This window comes from Gobio gobio, assembly GCF_949357685.1.
Source record: "Gobio gobio genome assembly, chromosome: 4".
NCBI lineage: Eukaryota > Metazoa > Chordata > Actinopteri > Cypriniformes > Gobionidae > Gobio > Gobio gobio.
Window position 1 is genome coordinate 63,989,871 of NC_137100.1, and position 19,837 is coordinate 64,009,707.

The 19,837-nt window shown below is 37.1% G+C and overlaps 1 protein-coding gene across 10 annotated transcripts in view; it reads left to right on the forward strand.

The window, feature by feature from the left end:
• fsd1l (fibronectin type III and SPRY domain containing 1-like) overlaps window positions 1–19,837 on the forward strand; it is an 85,430-nt gene that overhangs the window by 48,632 nt on the left and 16,961 nt on the right. For 6 of the 10 annotated variants that reach the window (XM_079815928.1, XM_079815926.1, XM_079815930.1 and 3 more), the window contains exons 6-9: window positions 3,319–3,440; window positions 13,947–14,156; window positions 17,220–17,318; window positions 17,791–17,920. In XM_079815928.1, coding sequence (XP_079672054.1) covers window positions 3,319–3,440; window positions 13,947–14,156; window positions 17,220–17,318; window positions 17,791–17,920 — 561 coding nt within the window. The remainder of the gene's footprint in view (window positions 1–3,318; window positions 3,441–13,946; window positions 14,157–17,219; window positions 17,319–17,790; window positions 17,921–19,837) is intronic. The other 4 variants (XM_079815933.1, XM_079815935.1, XM_079815934.1 and 1 more) reach the window with 1 other exon arrangement.

Here is a 19,837-nt window from a genome sequence, read left to right on the forward strand (position 1 = left end):
AACAATTAATCTCCTAAAATGGAGAAGTCTGATGTAACTTAAACATTATCCAATACAATGCTCCTCCACGAAAGACTTCTTTGGAACATACACGGCAAATAGCTAATTTTTCATTGTTTCTCGAAACTTCATATAGTAATAGACCATTTACACAAAAAACGGAAACACTGGAAACCGATGACTGCTGCGCCAAATCATTTAAAGGGATAGTTCACCCAAAAATGAAAATTTACTCACCCTCATGGTGTTCCAAACCTGTTTGAGTTTCTTTGTTCTGCTGAACACAAAAGAAGATATTGAAGAATGTTTGTAACCAAGCAGAGAGAGCAACCATTGAATACCATAGTAGGGGAAAAAATACTATGGTAGTCAATGGTTGCTCTATCTGCTTTGTTACAAACATTCTTCGAAATATCTTCTTTTGTGTTCAGCAGAAGAAAGAAACTCAAACAGGTTTGGAACATCATGAGGGAGAATAAATTTTCATTTTTGGGTGAACTATCCCTTTAAGCCCCACGCGTCATGGGCCGACGAGGGCACTTTCCACAAAGGAGGGCGTTGCCCTTCACAAAGAAAAGAGAACTCTTCCCGGGACTCTCGCCAGCTTCTCCAGGTTCGTTTGTGTCTCCTCCACTACGGCGTTCGACCATCCCTTAATCCCTTAGGACCGACTAACCCATATTAAACTGCTGTTCACATGGAACCCTTCTCCACTTCGGCCTTCAAAGCTCTCGTTTTGAATATTTTCCTACATCATGTACATCCTCATGCGCTGACGTCCTCAAATTGCGATCGGTTCGTGAGATCGGCCAAGTTTAGTGAGTACCGATCGAGTCTTAAAGGGTTAGTTCACCCAAAAATGAAAATTCTGTCATTAATTCCTCACCCTCATGTCGTTCGACAACCGTAAGACCTCCGTTCATCTTCAGAACACAAATGAAGATATTTTAGTGTAAATCTGATGGCTCTGAAAGGCCTCCATTGGCACAATGCACGGTTCACTCTCAAGACCCTTAAAAGGTACTAAAGACGTCGTTACAAAGTCCATCTCACTACAGTGGTTCTACAATAACTTTATGAATCGACGACAATAGTTTTTGTGCGCAAAAAAACCCTAAATAACGACTTACATAGTGATGACGATTTCAAAACACGGCATCATGAAGCTTCGAAGCGTTATGAATCAGTGAGTCGATTCAGCGGTTTGAATCGCCAAAGTCAGCTGATTTCAGCAGTTTGGCAGTTTGACACGCGATCCGAATCATGAATCGACTCACTGATTCATAACGCTTCGAAGCTTCATGATGCCTTGTTTTGAAATCGTCATCACTATATAAGTCGTTATTTAGGGGTTTTTTTGCGCACAAAAACTATTCTCGTCTCTTTATTAAGTTATTGTAGAACCACTGTAGTGAGATGGACTTTGTAACGACGTCTTTAGTACCTTTTAAGGGTCTTGAGAGTGTAAAGTGCATTGAGCCAATGGAGGCCTTTCAGAGCCATCAGATTTCAACTAAAATATCTTCATTTGTGTTCCGAAGATGAACGGAGGTCTGACGGGTGTCGAACGACATGAGGGTGAGTAACTAATGACAGAATTTTCATTTTTGGGTGAACTAACCCTTTAAAATATGATTATCGGCTGATACCGATCTCCGGTCGATCGATACCTAACATATGTAACAAGGACACTGTAAAATAAAGTGTTAACCAAACTTGATCCTCATGAAATCGCAAGTGGAGGATAAAGACCAAGTTTACATCTCATTGGTAAATAATGATAAATCTTGTTTAGGGCGGTGAAATGAAAATGCACTGCTTACACAGTATATGTCAAAATTCACAGAATCGTACATAAAATATGTTTTATGGAATATGGTGACTTAGAACACATGCTTGAAGATTTTAACTCATGCGGTGCTGAAAATCATGAGGAGCATTGCAAATAAAAAAATACAAATTATTGGAATTTATTTTTTTGAAAATGCATTGCAAGGAAAGTTACATAGCCATGGATACTCAGGGCTTTAAATTATATTCATATTCATATAAACATATCTATAAATCTGAGAGCACTTTAAATAAAAATATTAGTGCTGTCAAACGATTAAAATATTTAATCGCGATTAATCGCATTAATGCCATAGTTAACTCACAATTAATCACAATTAATCGCACATTTTTATTTATTCTAAATGTCCCTTGATTTCTTTTTGTCCCATTATTTTTTCTTATTTTAATGCTCTTATCAACATAGAAAAGTGGATCGGCTTGCTTTGTTCAAATGTTTGTTTTATTGAAAACAACATTGGCATACTGTAGTGTTCATTTCACACCAACATTCTCACTTGAAGCAGTCATTCACACTTGGAGCAAATAATCGCTCACACAATGTAACACTGTCCATCAATAAAAGGGTGAAAAAAAATACTTTGTTGCACAAACAGCCCCTTCAACAGCCCTTTCTAAGGGATCAAAACAGGGTGATACAAAATAAAATTACAAAGTGCACATGCAAGGTAAACTAGGACTCCGCCTATAGTGCAGTTAAACCAGGGGTCGCCAACTAGCGGACTCCGGTCCGAATCCGGACCGCGAAGCCTTTTGACGTAGGCTAATGAAACAGTTAACGTTGCAATGCTCACTGTTGCGTTCAGACCCAGACACGCGGTCAAGCATGCAGGTGCACCGGACGCGAATGACGCGACATGCACGCCGCTTAATCCGCGCCGCAGAATGTCTATTTGCGTCTTTGCATTGACTTAAATCACTCGCGCAAAACGCTTCATTCGCGTCCGGTGTGAATGCACCATCAGAGCAGAAAGCAGCGCTCAAGACAAGCACTTTTAGTTGAAGACCCCTGAGTTAAACCATGGCATAATACGTTTCTCATTTCGGCGTCTCACGCTTGCCATCCACGTCTACTCTTTTAATGGCCCAAACAAGTGTGGGCAGCCGCAGCGTGCCTGATGTTTTGTTTCCGGTCTAGCTACATCCGGAGTGGTGTTGTAGTTTTTCTAACGTTACTAGTTGCTGCAACAGCATGTGAAAAAACTACAAAGTTTGTTAGACCAAAAAGAACGTTAATCTCGCGATAAAAAAATTGACGCCGTTAAAATAGGTTTGCGTTAACGTCGTTAATAACGCGTTTAACTGACAGCACTAAAAAATATCTTTTTAAACCTCAGAATAAACAGAAATATTTCTTCCACACTGTTAATTTGGAAATAAAAAAAACTGAAAACTAGAGTTCTGAGTAATGGAGCTGTATCTATAGTTATATCAAATAACCATACTGTTATTATTTTGCTCTTTTAGGGTCACAATGGCTCCTGCCTTCCGCTTGACTATGAAGCCCAAAGCCACAGATAACATGACCCACCTGATGGTGGACTTCAGTCATGAGAGACAGATTCTGCAGGGCCTCAACTTCCTCCCCGGTAAGCTGAATACTTCTTGGTTATTTCGCTGCTTGTATTACCGGATCAACCTCTCTTGAGTTTGATGTGTGACACTAAAGACACCATCTGCACCCTAGTCACTAAACCTGTGATAGAATCTAACACATGGGTGCGAAACAAGCCCTGTAGAGTTTAGCTTCAACCCTAGTTAAACACACCTGATCCAGCTCATCAAGTCCTTCAGGCTTATTTGAAAACTACAGGTAGGTGTTCAAATATGATGATTATGATTCGTACCATCATAGAAATGTTTCCCACCCAAAGGTTACTAATGGTTATTGTGTGTTATTGTATAGAGCAGGGGTGTCCAAAGTCCGGCCCGCGGGCCAAATGCGGCCCGGGGATGAATTTCAAACGGCCCGCAGCGTGTCTATTAAAATGTATTATATGTGGCCCGCCACGGATCATTTACAAATCATGCAGTTCCACGATGTCACCGCAAGGTGGCAGTACTAGACTTTAGGCCAGGGAAACAGCGGCCAAAGCAGAACGAAACAGCGCTGCTTGTGCTCTGCACAACTCGCGAGCTCTGACTCTGAACAAATGTGTTTACCTGCTGAGTGTCTCGATCACGCGCCCACTAAACAGCCTTCCGAAGCCCGTGAGAAGTGTTCCGAGTTCGGCACTGAGGTCTCCGGTACGAGCTGCGAATCTCTCGGTGATTTTATTTAATTTCCAGTTAAACAGCACTGACTTAATCAACAACACTAACGTGCAAATCAGCTGAGCCGATTCAAAATACTTTTCAAACAACAATTCGCATTTCGAATTTATCATGGATTTACTGTGGTAACACTACCTGTAACCATGGTAATTTTTCAGAAATGTAGGTTAATATCTAATTTTATTTAATTTGTAATGTAGACATGTATTAAATGAGTAATAAAGGCCAAATTGCAGACTATTTTTTGTCATAAACTTGCAGTTTTGTGCATTTGAATTTATATGTTGACTAAATACCATTCTAGATGTATATATATATATGTATGTATGTATGTATATATTATATGATATAATATATGTATGTATTACTTTTTGCCTTGTGTGCACTGCAAAAAATGCTGTCATTTAGTATTTTTTGTCTTGTTTCTAGTCTAAATATATCAAAAATTCTTAAATCAAGATGTTACGAGATAAGTTAAATGACATTAGATATTTTTTCTTGTTTTCTGAGTGAGTTTTTGTTTAAAACAAGCAAATATATCTGCCAATGGGGTAAGAAAAAACGTTTCAAGCAAAAACTCAATTCATTTAGATTTTTTCCCCCAGGAAAAAATATGTAATTTTCCTTAGTAAAAGCATCTTGATATAAGAATTTTTATATATTTAGACGGGAAAAAAGACAGAAATGCCAAGTCACAAAAGCATGTTTTGTAGTGTGGTTTTACCTGTGGTGATCTAAATAGAGCACTTATTAAATTTAAATAAGAATAGAGTTCTAACTCTGTAATAATATAAAAATTTCACCCATTAAAACTTTTTAGTTGATGAAAGTTTTACAGATATTGTTAAATATCTATACATTTCCTGTGTCCTATCTCAAGCTACTTTACTGTCAGCTCAAGCTTTTGTCAAATCTGTCATGTTTCCAAGAAACAAAACATGTCATATATATATACAATAGACTAGAAAAGGGACCGGCCCCCGGGTATGTCCACAATATCGAATCCGGCCCCCTTTAAAAAAAGTTTGGACACCCCTGGTATAGAGGGTATGCTGGATTGACTACGCCCACTGAGTGGCAAAAAGACTGAGAGGCAACATTGGTTTACATCAGGGGCGATTCTAGGATTTTCATTTTAGGGGGGCTCAGCCCTCAGTGAGGATATGAAAAAAAAAATGGTAACACTTTAGTTTAGGGTCCAATTCTCACTATTAACTAGTAGCTTATTAGTACACTCTAAAAAATGCTGTGTTAAAAACAACCCAAGTTGGGTTGAAACTGGACTAACCCAGCAATTGTGTTGTTTTAAGCAGCAATTGTGTTGTTTCACCCAACCGCTGGGTTAAAACAACCCATTCACTGGGTTAAAACAACCCAATTGCTGGGTTAGTCCAGTTTCAACCCAACTTGGGTTGTTTTTAACACAGCATTTTTTAGAGTGTATGCATATTAGGATATTGGCTGTTTATTATTAGGCTACTTATAAAGCAAATATTAATGATGACCATAGTGTACATCCCTTAATCATACAATGTAGGCAGGTTTATAATCACTGAGATCCCAAATGCGAGGTAGTTAGGGGGGTTCGGGGGCTCCCCTGAGAAAATATTGATTTCCATGATCTACATATGTGCATTTTAAGATATTCTGAACGGCAAAAATTAGATAACAATAGATTGAAAACCATGTCAGTGAGCAGATATGACTGATAAAGTTCATCAGTTAAGACAGTAAACATATGTTTAATGGATATTTATGTTTTTTTAATCATTTTCATAATACATGTTAATTAAGGCTACCAGGAAAGGTAACTAATTTTATTAAATTAATTCACAATATGCACACATACATTACTAATCTTATGCCCTATACAGGCTGAAAAAAAACTTTTTTATTTAATGAGAGCTACAAATGGAATTTTTCAATTTACAATATGCACACATTCATTACTATTATTCATTACTACACATACTGTGCCTAATCTGAAGAAAATGACTTTGTTAATATTCCTTGTTTGCTAATTATACTATAAATTACATATATACCTATTTCCATTCAAAATGGCGAAATTAGACAAAAGTCTGAATATTTTTGTCATTTGTTTAACATTTCGGACTTAAAGAAGCAGCTGTCGAATATGAAACGTTTAGTTTAGCTTCATATCTCGCACTTGACGTTGAGTCGCGCTGCTAATATTCGCGCTCAGCCTCAGCAGCATCTCTGAACATAAAGCCCGCCTACTCTGATTTGATTGGTTTTCTCAAATATTTTGACATTGACGAGCGGTGACAGACCAATGAGAGCTCAGATCAACGCACACACCTCTGCTTCTGAAGTGCGCTATATTCACCGCCACAGCGGATTGAAGAACACACGGATTAACGCAGATTAAAAGACGGGACGAGGCCGAAGCCTCCCACCAGTTTCATATGTTATAATAACACATTTTTTAGGGGGGCTGGGCTGAAGGGAGACGGACTTTATAATAGCGTGTAATTAAACCACTGCCGCTGCTGCTTCTGATTGATTTCAGAAGGAAAAGCTGCCCATAACTGCTGTTCTAGGATCTGTTTTCTTCGTAACAATCGCATATTATTAGTGAAAAAGAGTTGGCAAAAGATCCAGTGTGTATCTGTATTTGTTCTCGTCAAATGATGCATTTTCCAACGTGTTTTCCCTTCAGTGAGTGATGTAGCCAATCACTGACATGTTTGTTGATTTCTTGAACGCAATGGCCTAGGGATGCACGATATTGGATTTTTGCCGATATCCGATATGCCGATATTTTTCAACTAATTTTGGCCGATATCGATACCGATATATGTTTATTTTTTCTCTTTGTTTGGAAACCATACATAAATATAAAATATATAAATATAAATAAATATAATAAATAATAATAATAAATATTTTTTTTTCATTCTGGTTTCAGATTTCTGAGGTCTCCTTACTAAAAGGACACTTGTTAAAGATAAATACATTTTAATAAAGTTCTTTTTTATAATAAGAGTATATTAAAAGCGCTGAAAATAACAATAATAAAGTCAGTAATTTTTCAACCCAGACAGATGCAGTTGTAATCTAAATATTTTATTTTTGGATTTAATGTTTGTGCACATGAAGTGGGGCTGGTATGGGATCAGTTGATGCTGTATTTAGCTTCAGATACAATTTTTTTACAATTATCTTAGAGCTCCTTGGATTATTTTTCATCATCAATTTCATAAAATTTTATTATAGATTAATAAACTGTATGTAAAAGTATTTAATTTACAAGTGCCATGCTTGTGCTTTGACTTCATTACTGATTTATTTATTCAGATAAAGAAGTAACTTCTATTTATTTGTGTATTCTACTTTTCATTCACTATTACTGTAACAACATCGCCCCCACTAAATAGGCTACATATAACATTCTCCCGGTCGGGCACTAGGACCTGGAGGAGCTTCAGCTGCTGTAGAGGCTGCTGCGCGCGCTATAGAGCGGGGAGACGCGATTGTGCTTGTTTTGGGCTAGTTTTGTTGTGGCAATCCTGCGTTGATTCACAAATTCAAAACTGACAATATAAATCACCACACATGCAATGCATTTGCTTGTTTTCACTTGAAGAATGAGCACACGGCTGACATGATCTTATCGCTATAGAAGTCCTTGCACACGTGAGGTATTGCAGGCGCATATCAACACGTTATCATATCGGCAAGGCATATCGGCATAATTTTTTCATTTCGGCCGATTTTTATATTTTAAGTGTTTATCGGTCGATTCCGATGTCGTGCCGATAATATCGTGCATCCCTATGGCCAATCACAGGTGTTGAAGTGAGAATCCACTCACGGCTCGAGTGTTTGTCCAGTGCTGAGTTCTGCACGCATGCTTATCCTCTCTAAGTGTGGAAATTATGTAAATTAGAGATTCATTGTGTCGTCAGCTTCACTGATTAATCTAACTTTGTGAGATCGTGTTCATTGAATAAGTGACAGCTTTTAGTGATTATAAAGGGATTATAAATTTGTTCTTCAGGTTTATACATCCAACATTAAGTATGGCCAATTTAAGTTTGGAAACAATGTGTATTTATAATGTTATACTTACTATTTATCTAACACTTTACAATGTTTTTTTTTTTTCATACATAAAAATATATACACTGTAAAAAAAATCCCCGTAAAATTTACGGTAAAAAACCGGCAGCTGTGGTTGCCAGAAGTTTACCGTAAAAAATACGGCAGTAACGTTTTAGGTTTTTAGGGACAGCACCATATAATTTAAAGGTTTATAATGTAATAATTACAGTTTTAAAATGTTTTCTTTTACAGTTCATAACCGTATAATTTAAAGGTTCATATTGTAATGATTATTTTTACACTGTAAACAATTTACGTTAACAAAACACATATTCCATTAACTGAAATAATGTTAAATTACCAACCTATTGAAATACTAATATCTGTTATGTACCTTTGATATATACGGACAACCACCAATCACAGTGGTGATGAGAATCACGTGATGAATCAAAGCTAATCACAAGCAGCTTTTAAGAGGACAATACTAATATATAGAAGAGCTCAGTGTCATTCACACAAACACTAAACACTGAAACTTAAATTTAAAAAATGCAATAAACATCAATTTGACAACATAAGATGCAACATAAAACCCTAATGTACATAACTGATTAATAAAAAAAAAAGAAGAAACATAGTTATTGCAATGAAAATACATCAAATGTGAAGTGTCACGCTGGGAATTCTGGGAATGTCAATGTACGGGTTTTCACTGTAAATTACACAATGAATTGTTCTTTTTCACTTCCAAAAACTGTAAATTTAACGGTATTTTACTGTAAAATTAAATGAAATGTAAGGTTAGATCTATTACAGTTATTCACCGTATATAGTACGGATACTTTCTGTTAACCAATTAACTGTTTTTCACCGTAGCATTTTTACAGTAAAATACCGTTAAAATCACAACCATTTTTTACAGTGTAGATGGATTTTAGGTAGGGTAGGATCATATTTGGGGGTCCTTGGCATCATAAAGTTTGAAAACCCCTGGTCTAGGCGATATAAAAAAATATATTAATAGGCCTATAATATACTCAGAATTTGAATAAAACTTTTGTTTTCCATTCTCAACAAGCGGCCAAATACACGCTTCAATACATAGACCCATCTGATTCATTTGTCCTGACACAAACATCCAAATGTATGAGGATGATACCGTTATTTATATACATGGGAGCAGTGTGTCACAAGTTGCAAATGAACTTACAAAATCTCTGGTTAATGTCACCGCTTGGCTAGAACAAAGCTGTTTAAAGTTAAATACTTCTAAAAACAGTATGCATGTTTTTTACCAAAACAAATAGCTCAAGTGTAGGGCCTGATGTTGTTGGAGCAGAGGAAAGGATACAAGTTGTATCAGAATACAAGTACCTTGGAGTAATCTTTTAAGGCTCAAAAAAGGTTTGTAACCGGGTTAAATTTAGTCTGTCAAATTTTAGATTTATACAATACTATGTCAACAGAGGCTGCTATGTTATATCCGCTCTGTACCTGGACCGACTCGATCACATGATCCGCTCTGTGCTGTCTAATTTCTAGTGATTTTAGTAAATCCTGACAGTAGTTCTGGCCCGAAATACACCACCAAAAGAATCATAATTTAGATTGTATTTGCATGTGTTATGATGAGCTCTGCTGATTTGCGGTTCATAGGGCGACTGCACTGACTGCTTCTGCTCTTGTGTGTTTCGGATGTGTCATGATGACTCTCTGGCTCCCGGGTCTAAATGCACCAAATCCAGACGTTCCTCAGCATTTTAAAAATATCACTGAAAAATAACACCCTTCAGCTCTGATATCACAGTACAGGAAGAGGATTGGGGTAGTGCACTTCTGCACGATCACTCTTGCGTCCCTCATATAAACTGTATTTAAACTGCGTTTAAGTATCTCTCTGCTTCTGTGAGAGTTTCATGAATATTAATTTTCTTAAACTGACATTCTCAGGTAATCTTCCCAGAATTAAAGGGTTAGTTCACCCAAAAGTGAAAATTCTGTCTTTAATTACTTACCCTCATGTCGTTGGACACCCGTCAGACCTCCGTTCATCTTCAGAACACAAATGAAGATATTTTAGTTTAAATCTGATGGCTCTGAAAGGCCTCCATTGGCTCAATGGCACTTTACACTCTCAAGACCCTTAAAAGGCACTAAAGACGTCGTTACAAAGTCCATCTCACTACAGTGGTTCTACAATAACTTTATGAAGCGGCGAGAATAGTTTTTGTGCGCAAAAAAACCCTAAATAACGACTTATATAGTGATGACGATTTCAAAACACGGCCTCATGAAGCTTTGAAGCGTTATGAATCAGTGAATCGAATCAGCGGTTTGAATCGCCAAATTTCAGCAGTTTGACACGCGATCCGAATCATGAATCGACTCACTGATTCATAACGCTTCGAAGCTTCATGAGGCCGTGTTTTGAAATCGTCATCACTATATAAGTCGTTATTTAGGGTTTTTTTGCGCACAAAAACTATTCTGGATGGACTTTGTAACGACGTCTTTAGTACCTTTTAAGGGTCTTGAGAGTGTAAAGTGCCATTGAGCCAATGGAGGCCTTTCAGAGCATCAGATTTCAACTAAAATATCTTCAATTGTGTTCTGAAGATGAACGGAGGTCTGACGGGTGTCGAACGACATGAGGGTGAGGAATTAATGACAGAATTTTCATTTTTGGGTGAACTAACCCTTTAAAGGAACACTCCACTTTTTTTGAAAATAGGCTTATTTTACAAGTCCCCTAGAGTTAAATAGTTGAGTTTTATCGTTTTTGAATCCATTCAGCGGTAGCACTTTTAGCATAGCTTAGCATACATCATTGATTCTGATCAGTCCATTAGCATCTCATTCAAAAAATGACCAAAGACACTTTCAATATTTTTCCTGTTTAAAACTTGACTCTTCTACAGTTACATTGTGTGCTAAGACAAACTGAAAATGAAAAGTTGCGATTTTCTACACCTATAAGGCTAGGAACTACTTCCTCATTCCGGCGTAATAGTCGCGGATCTTCGCGGCCGTACCACGGCTGCAGCGGCGCAATGATTGGTTGGTATTCTGTGAAACATGGTGGTAGTTACACCTTCGACTTACTATCACAGCCCTTTACAACACACAGAACCATGGCTAATCACACAGCTAAATCCACAACACAATTTGTCGGCTGCAAGCCTGAAACTCTCTCTGCAACTACACAAACTTAGTGCCGGTCACATTGAAAGTTCCCTAGCTGGGCTACTTTCAGGCGCTGCGTAATATCATTGCGCCGCTGCAGCCATGGTACGGCCATGAAAACTATTACGCAGGAATGAGAAAGTAGTTCCTAGCCATATAGGTGTAGAAAATCGCAACTTTTAATTTTCAGTTGGTCTTAGCACACGATGAAACTGTAGAAGAGCCAAGCACTCAAGGAAAAATATTGAAAGAGTCTTTGCTCATTTTTTGAATGAGATGCTAATGGACTGATCAGAATCAATGATGTATGCTAAGCTATGCTAAAAGTGCTACCGCCAGATACAAAGATCGGCTGAATGGATTCAAAAACGGTAAAACTCAACTATTTAACTCTAGGGGACTTGTAAAATGAGCCTATTTTCAAAAAAAGTGGAGTGTTCCTTTAACATTTGCACAGATATTGTTCAATATTCCATTATTGAGACATTATACAAGATGTATTATTCATTAAAAATATTGCTCTCATCTCTGTGATGTCAAAACTCAAGATACGGTTAGATCAGACAAAAATGTGGAACATCATTTTAACTGTTATAGTTCTCAATAGTGCATTGATTGGTTATTTCTAACATAAATGTAAGTTGAACTATACAGAAACTCAAAAGTTTACTCCGTTATGTCAAACGTGTGCAGATTTAACACCACACATTTCCTGATTTCCTGACCTTTTAACATCGTCCGGCACATTCGGAAAATTTCCCGGTTGAAATAGTATCAGCTGCTATAAATACAGTGAATATAGCCAATGACAGAAGGTGCTTTTAATACAAGCAGAGAGGATCCGAGTGAGCGTACAGTAGAGAAAGTGAAGAGGGGTGTTATTTACGACTGATGTTATCTTTGGACGGGGGTCTTGAACAGGTTATTTAGGAGAGGAGATGATCTCACACACATTCAAATGATTTTATAATATAGTTATAAGTCTCTATTAATGTGAACACCTGGTTATTGTTCTGTTGCAGGACGTAGATGTGATTTTGCGGGACAATGCAGGACACGTGTGAGACATTTGCTACTATTATACTATATAAATATTGGTTTACATCAGTTGGAAAGCCATCATGTTGGATAATAACGATTTAAATTGTCAATAAGCTTTGTTAATTGCGACCGGCTCGGTGAATGACACTCATTTTGCTGTAGGCGTCATATTTTATAGGTAGACATGGATCAGCTGAGAGTCAGCTGATGTGAGTAGGGCCCTATGAAATCCTTTTTATTTTTTCCAAATTCCATTTTTTCCCGTTTTTAATTTTTTTGGATTCCATTTAAAAAAAAAATGACTCCATTTTAATGGTTTAATCAAATTTTAGTAATCAAAAAGCATGTCTAATGAATTGAAATCATGAAACTTGTACAATTTAACATCGATTTATTTTAAAATAAACAAAAAATACATGTTTAGGGCCCTATGAAATACGTTTTATTTTCCCCCCTCAAATTCCATTTTAATTTCATCAAATTCTGTGTTGTTTTCATTTTTTTTGGACTCCATTTTAATGATTTAATTCAATTTTAATAATCAAAAATCTTGTCTTATTAATTGAATTCATAAAAACAACAATTTATTTATTTTATTTTTTAATCAATTTATAAAAAATATTTATTTATTTCATTTTCATTTAAATATTTCATTCATCAGTATTTTTTTTTAAATTCTGTGTTGTCTATTAGAATTGTTCTGGCAATCAAATGAAGGCATAGAACATTAATTTAATGTATCTTTAAATCATATGAAATTACACTTTTTTTGTTTGAATTACGGGAAACAAACATGGAAGAAATTTTTTATTATTCCTTAAAAAATAAAGTTTTAATAATAATGCATTATTATTATTAGTAGTAGTAGTAGTATTAGTGTTATTATTACATAATGTTATCACATGTTATTTTTATGACGTAGCGTAGCTAAATTCTACTGTACAACAGTAATATATTTCTGTCAATATTTCTTCAAGTTAAACGGGTCTTTTATTTTTATGGAGGTTATGCATTTATATCCCCATGTAGTGAGGCGGCAAGAGGCTGAAAACACTGCAAGCGTCACGCGTGCTTCAGTGTGTGTATGGGAAATGAAACCGCGCCATTCGTTCAAATGTAGAACACGCAGGATTCGTATTTAAATGGTCTTTTTGCTTTTTAATATTCCCAGGCACTAGTCTGTATCGTGATTTGATTTAAGCGTAATGACCTGATTTTTATTTATTCAACAAAAATGTGACAAATTCCGTGTTATACAGTGAATTTCCGTTTTTTATGACTGGATTCCGTGATTCCGTCCGCGTTTTCTGCATCGCAGAAATCATAGGGCCCGATGTGAGAACACAATGATTTTAGGCACTGCAGAAAAAAATGGAAATGATCACAAAACACTACAATTGGATGCAATAAACTTTACTAAAAACCTCGGTGGTCCTCAAGGGATCAAACCATGCGTGATAAGACTCCTTCAAGGTGATAAGTACGCATGAAATCCTCATTGTACTGTTGTGTTCTTCCCCACATAGTGCCAAGAGCCCCAGAGATCGTGCTCGGGGACTGTCTGGTGATGGACAATGAGGTGACCGTAACCTGGAGAATGCCGATGGAGGACAGCAAGATCGACCATTACATCTTAGAGTATAGAAAAACCAACCACGAGGGTCTGCCGCGCGTGAAGGATGAACAGTGCTGGGAGTTGCTGGATGACATCAAGACCACCGAACACACCTTACAAGGTGCTGACGGCATTTAGATGCAGTGTTGGTTTAGTACCACTGATGTAAGGAGGAATTGACGATGGGCTGTTGAATTATTAGAAAATAATGCACACCTGAGGTGGTAATGCTGTTACATCTGGGGTGTGCATTACTTTCTAGGGCTGGGCGATATATCGCATGACATTGTTAGGCGCATCTCGTCAGTAAAGCCGGTTCCTTGATTAGTAGTAAATCGCCATCACCTGCTTTCAGATGGAGCGGCATTTACTACACAGAGCCGTAGTTCACTGACAAGCTGAGCCATATCGCATTAATATCGCAGGCAATACGTCCGTGATTATTAATGCGATATGGCTCAGCTTGTCAGTGAACTACGGCTCTGTGTAGTAAATGCCGCTCCATCTGAAAGCAGGTGATGGCGATTTACTACTAATCAAGGAACCGGCTTTACTGACGAGATGCGCCTAACAATGTCATGCGATATATCGCCCAGCCCTATTACTTTCTAATAATTCAACGGCCCGGAGTCAATTTTTCCGCTTATACTACGGTCACCACACCTCAAGACATTGTTCAGATGATGCATTTCAAGACATTTGTCAGGTTTTTGTCCTTAAAATGCACTTGTGTGTAGGACTAATTTCTTACGCATCTAAATCCCACGCCTTCGTTACTGATTCCAAAACTTAATTTTACAACTAGTAATTGAGGCTTCAGCCACTGATAGCAGACTTATGCAGTTATTAATGCAGTTATTAGAGAGATAGATTAAGCGTGTGTATTATCTGAGTCTGTGTTCATTAGCAGTGTCTCCACTAACAGTGAAACTGTAAGTTTATCTGCTTCAAGAACAGCACCGTTATTCCCCCGCTAGTGAGAAATGTCATGTAGCTTTTAAGTCGCTAAACTATTTTACTGATAAAATCGTCAGAGCCGCGCTGACAACACGTTACTGTGTGAGTTTGTGTCCGTCCATACTGTATGTGTGTGTGTTTGAGCAGGAGAAAGAGAGTATGTGCTTTCCGTACATAATAAAAAATAAAGGAAATAGTTTGTCGTCTTTATCCTATTATTTACTAGGGATGCCCCAATTCTCAATATAATATTGAACCGTTCGGTACGGCATTCACGGTTCAATACACGCTTTTTTCGGTTTTGCATTTAATTATTTTTCTACAAATTCTATCATTTGCCTTCATCCCAATATACTGAACAACACGACATACATTCACATCACACGTTAGTGGTAGAGTTATACTCACGGAACACTATAGTTATTCACAATCACAAAAGTTCATTATTTGAATGCGTTTTAAAGCCTTTCCGGTTAAAGGTTTCATTAACGTGCTTAATGCTTATGCACGGTTTTAACATGCGCTTTTCCGAGCGCGCACACTAAACGTCTGTCAAACACGTGATTACTGGACTAATCGTCTTTCTGCGCTAATACTGTCAAATACACACAAGGTTTACATAAACACAGTCGGTTATGTCTAAAGTGAAAGTAAAATCGGTGTGTCTGTATAGTAGACGCACGCAGGTCTTAAATTGACAGCGGCGCAGCCTATAGTGAACCTGCTGTCCTTAAAGGGACAGTTCACCTCTAAAATTATGTAATTATTTACTCACTCTAATATTGTTCCAAACCTGTATTAATTTCTCGATGACAGAATTATCATTTTTGAGTGAACTATCCCTTTAATGTTAATACAACAACAAAAGACAAAGAGAAAATCACTCACTGCTCTTGACTGAAAAACTAATACAGTAGCTTTAATAAGAATCAGTGTATATTATATAGTGAAGTCTATGTAGTGTTTTATTTTTACATTTATTAATTCAATTTCATACTTAAAATCTACTGTACTGCTCTGAGCTGCCAGTGTAAATCTTTATATATATTTTATATTATACAATACACTAAGAATGTGTACAAGGGTTTTTTTTAAAGTAAAGTTTTAAGTTTAAGTAAGGTTTTTCAATTCTTTTAAGTAAAATAAAGAAAGAGTATTGCAATAAAAAATATAGTCTTTTTTCTCTTTAACCTCTTGCTGTTCCTGTCGCCTAAGAATAGAATAACAAAAAACTGATGTGACAAGCCATCAGAACCGAACCGAACCGAAAACCGTGGTTAAAAACCGAGGTATGTATTGAACCGTGGACTAACTGTATTGTTGCATCCCTATTGTTTACTATATTTATTTGCTCTGTCAGTGTGGTTGTGGGTTTTGGTTCTGCTGTTGTCGGCTGTAAGGACTTTTGAAATCACTGAAATAATTTGGCGCAGTGATATAAAGCCGTAATGCGGTGAAAACCTGCTGGAACTACTTTAACCGTGCGTTTCCCTGAAAATAACTGCACACCTTAAAACGTTCATCAACCAATCAGATTCAAGCATTCAACAGCCCCGTAGTATAATAGACTGCTAATATTTTGAATATTTATAATTTTGTGTAATTTGTATTAGTTTTTTTTAGTATGTATATATAGTTTTTATTAAGTTTTAGTTTATTTAGTTGTAGTTATTTAACTAATTCAAATTAAATTAAACAAAAATGAGAAAATTTGCCTTGGCAATTAGCTGAAATAAAATAGGTTTTAAAAAAAAAATTGTTTTTTCTTTTATTTAATGTTTGTTTTATTTCAAGTAATGAAAATCTTGGTTTTAGTTAAAGGCACAACTATACCACAGTAGCATTGTGACATAACTTTCAATTCACACAAATGTATCTAATCGAATAAAACAGCACTCGTTTCCCACATAAGCATGAGCGGAAGAAGCTAACTACAGTAACGTTAATAAATCTTTAATACATTAGCTCATCCATGAATATGATTTCTGCTCGAGTCCTGTTGGATTCTTCTGAGGAGAAGACAACAACTCCAATGATCCCGCGAAATCAAGGCGTCATCAAGCTACGCCTCTGTTTTGAATAAACGACCTCTAGCAACGAAAATTACATATTGTGCCTTTAACAATAATAATATAAGCAGTTATTTGCTGCTTTTCATGAACTTAAAATATTCTACATTTCCCACTTTTATGCATGAGGAAAACGGTCTATCCTATTCATTCGGCAGGGTTGAGATTTGACTCCAAATTCATGAACTTCCGGGTACGAGCATGTAACAAAGCAGCCGCTGGTGATTATTCGGACCCGGTCACCTTGGAAACTAGAGGTAGGGTTGTGTATTAAAGTATGCAAAATCATTGTGTGTGTGTGTGTCTGTGTTTTTGTTTCAAATGTGTGGGGTCAGATTCTTTTTCAAAAGTGACAGTAGTGACATTTATAATGTTCTTTGAGTTCTTTTGAACTTTCTGTTCATCAAAGAATAGAATATGTACATGTATCCTGCTTAGTTTCCACAAAAATATGAATGTTTTCAACATTGATAATAATCATAAATGTTTCTTGAGCTGCAAATTAGCATATTAGAATGATTTCTGAAGGATCATGTGACACTGAAGACTGGAGTAATGATGCTGAAAATTCAGCTTTGATCACAGGAATAAATTACATTTTACAATAGACTCATTTAAAATTATAGTTATATTTCACGAGCTTATAGACCCCATACGTTTGAGCAGAATGTTACTGGATTGTCCTATTAGTCCTTCTGTGATATTGATGGTCGTGTCTCTCTGTGTTAGCATTTAACTTCAGCTTTGACTCCGCGTCATCTCATCTGAATCTGAAGGTGGAGGACAGGGGCGTTGAATGGGATCCGCAGGGAGGAAAAGGCCTAGACAGCAAAGTCAAAGGGAAGGAGAACAAGGGCAGGTAAGAAGTTATATGGCATCGTACTTTGGAGGAGATTAAACAAACATGATTTTGCACTCAGATGAGACAATTTCTGCGTTAGCAGACAGAAACCAGTATATCGTCGCTGTCGGGTGGAAACCTTGTATCTCCATGTTCTGTCTTTTTTTTCATAAATCATTACTATCGGTCTCCCTTTACGTCTGTCTGTGGGTTATGCAAATATCTAACCAATGAAAACCTCATAACTCCATTGGATCCTAAACTGTCAGTCAAACCTCATAACGTCTCTGCTTGTTTGCAATGCAATGGACTGCTTCTTTGAATAATTACAGCGTTCTTTTTACTCAAGAAACACTAAATAAATAAAGGCTAATGTTTTATGTATTTGAGGAGCAGAGAAGAGTGTCTTAGTCCCATTTCTACCCCTAAGCCCTTCCCTTTCCCCTACCCCTTCGTTTTGTGTGTTCACGTGAAGGGGTTAGAGGTGTCTCGATTCTCTTTTGGCTGGATTGGTAGAGTTAAGGGGAAGCGGCTTCACTAGTCTTGTATGTTGTGTATCATTCTGTATCGTTTTAGGAAACTCTAATACGTTTTTGAACTGAGAACGAGCTCCGTTCTATTAAGTCCAAATACAGCGCAAAACTCAGTTGGGAGTGAGTAATTTGTTAAATGTGCTCGCGTCTGATTTCTGTTAGATATAGCCTACGCACTTCATTGCTGTTCATACCGGTTAAATGTCACAAGACACTAATTAAAGGAACGGGGTATGATGATGTGTAATGGTGTAGTAGTGGTGTCCCATTTCTTTGGGGAATATTTTCACCCCTACGCCTTGCCACTCTGTTTCAAGGGGCAAGGGGAACAGGTAGGGGAAGGGGAATAAAATATCATTGGGATTGGGCCTTAGTCTAACATTAGTCGTAAATAGCCTGTACAAAGTCCTTCTTTAATAGCATGATATTTTGGCCAAATGAGAAAAACCAGAGTGCCTACATAGCTACGGTGAACATCATAACCTGAAAGTTGATGAAAACGAAATGTGATGCACTTACTGCCTCACGTACGACCGTTATAATGATGGACAAAACGCGTGTAAGAAATTGTCTGAAATTCGGTGGTCAAAAACCTTGTAACTCCATTTGAGCTTGATTTTGGTTCAATGTTAATGACAAATATGAGTGTCTGACCACTCATGAAACCACATTTGACAACAAGATGTTGATGTGTTTTTTCCCATTTCCTGAAAAGTAGCGTTTTTGGAGATACGAGGTTCCCGCCCGGCATCGACGATATGTTATATGGGGTGTGTGTTAGTAGATTTATTAATCAACACATCAGTTAGTGTAAAGCCCTATCCAGAGTGGAATGTCCTACAGTGTTTTTATTGTTACCTAAAACAAAAACTGTCCGCCTGTAGTCAATAATTTTATCCCTTAAAACTCATCTTTGATCATCCTTGCCTCATTTAGTATACGTGGATACATTAATATGCTAATTAGCCCCGCCTCCACTCTCTCACACCAGCTCAGAGATCCACTCGCTCAACTTTACTCAAGTTACTGTAGTAAACGCTGCACAAAGGTATCGTTCTTCTTTACAACACCAGACGCATAACGGTAATTAATATTATTAGCCTTTGGCTTGACTACGTTATCAAACTGCTAATAATGTGTTGCTAATGTTACACGAACCATGTTCCCGTCCACCATCTCAGTCTGCCTTCTAAACATCAGCATCCTTAGAAACGACAACTTAGAACGTCAGTGGAGAAAGGCATCATAATATACATCATATACATAATTCACCCGCTATATTGCTAAATGTACACGATTTTTCATATCAACAGAAAAATATACAGAGATAACCTGGCTTCTCTTGAGTCCACTGCTTCAGAGCGGTTATAGTTAATGATATGCTAAAGCCCCGCCCCCTCAT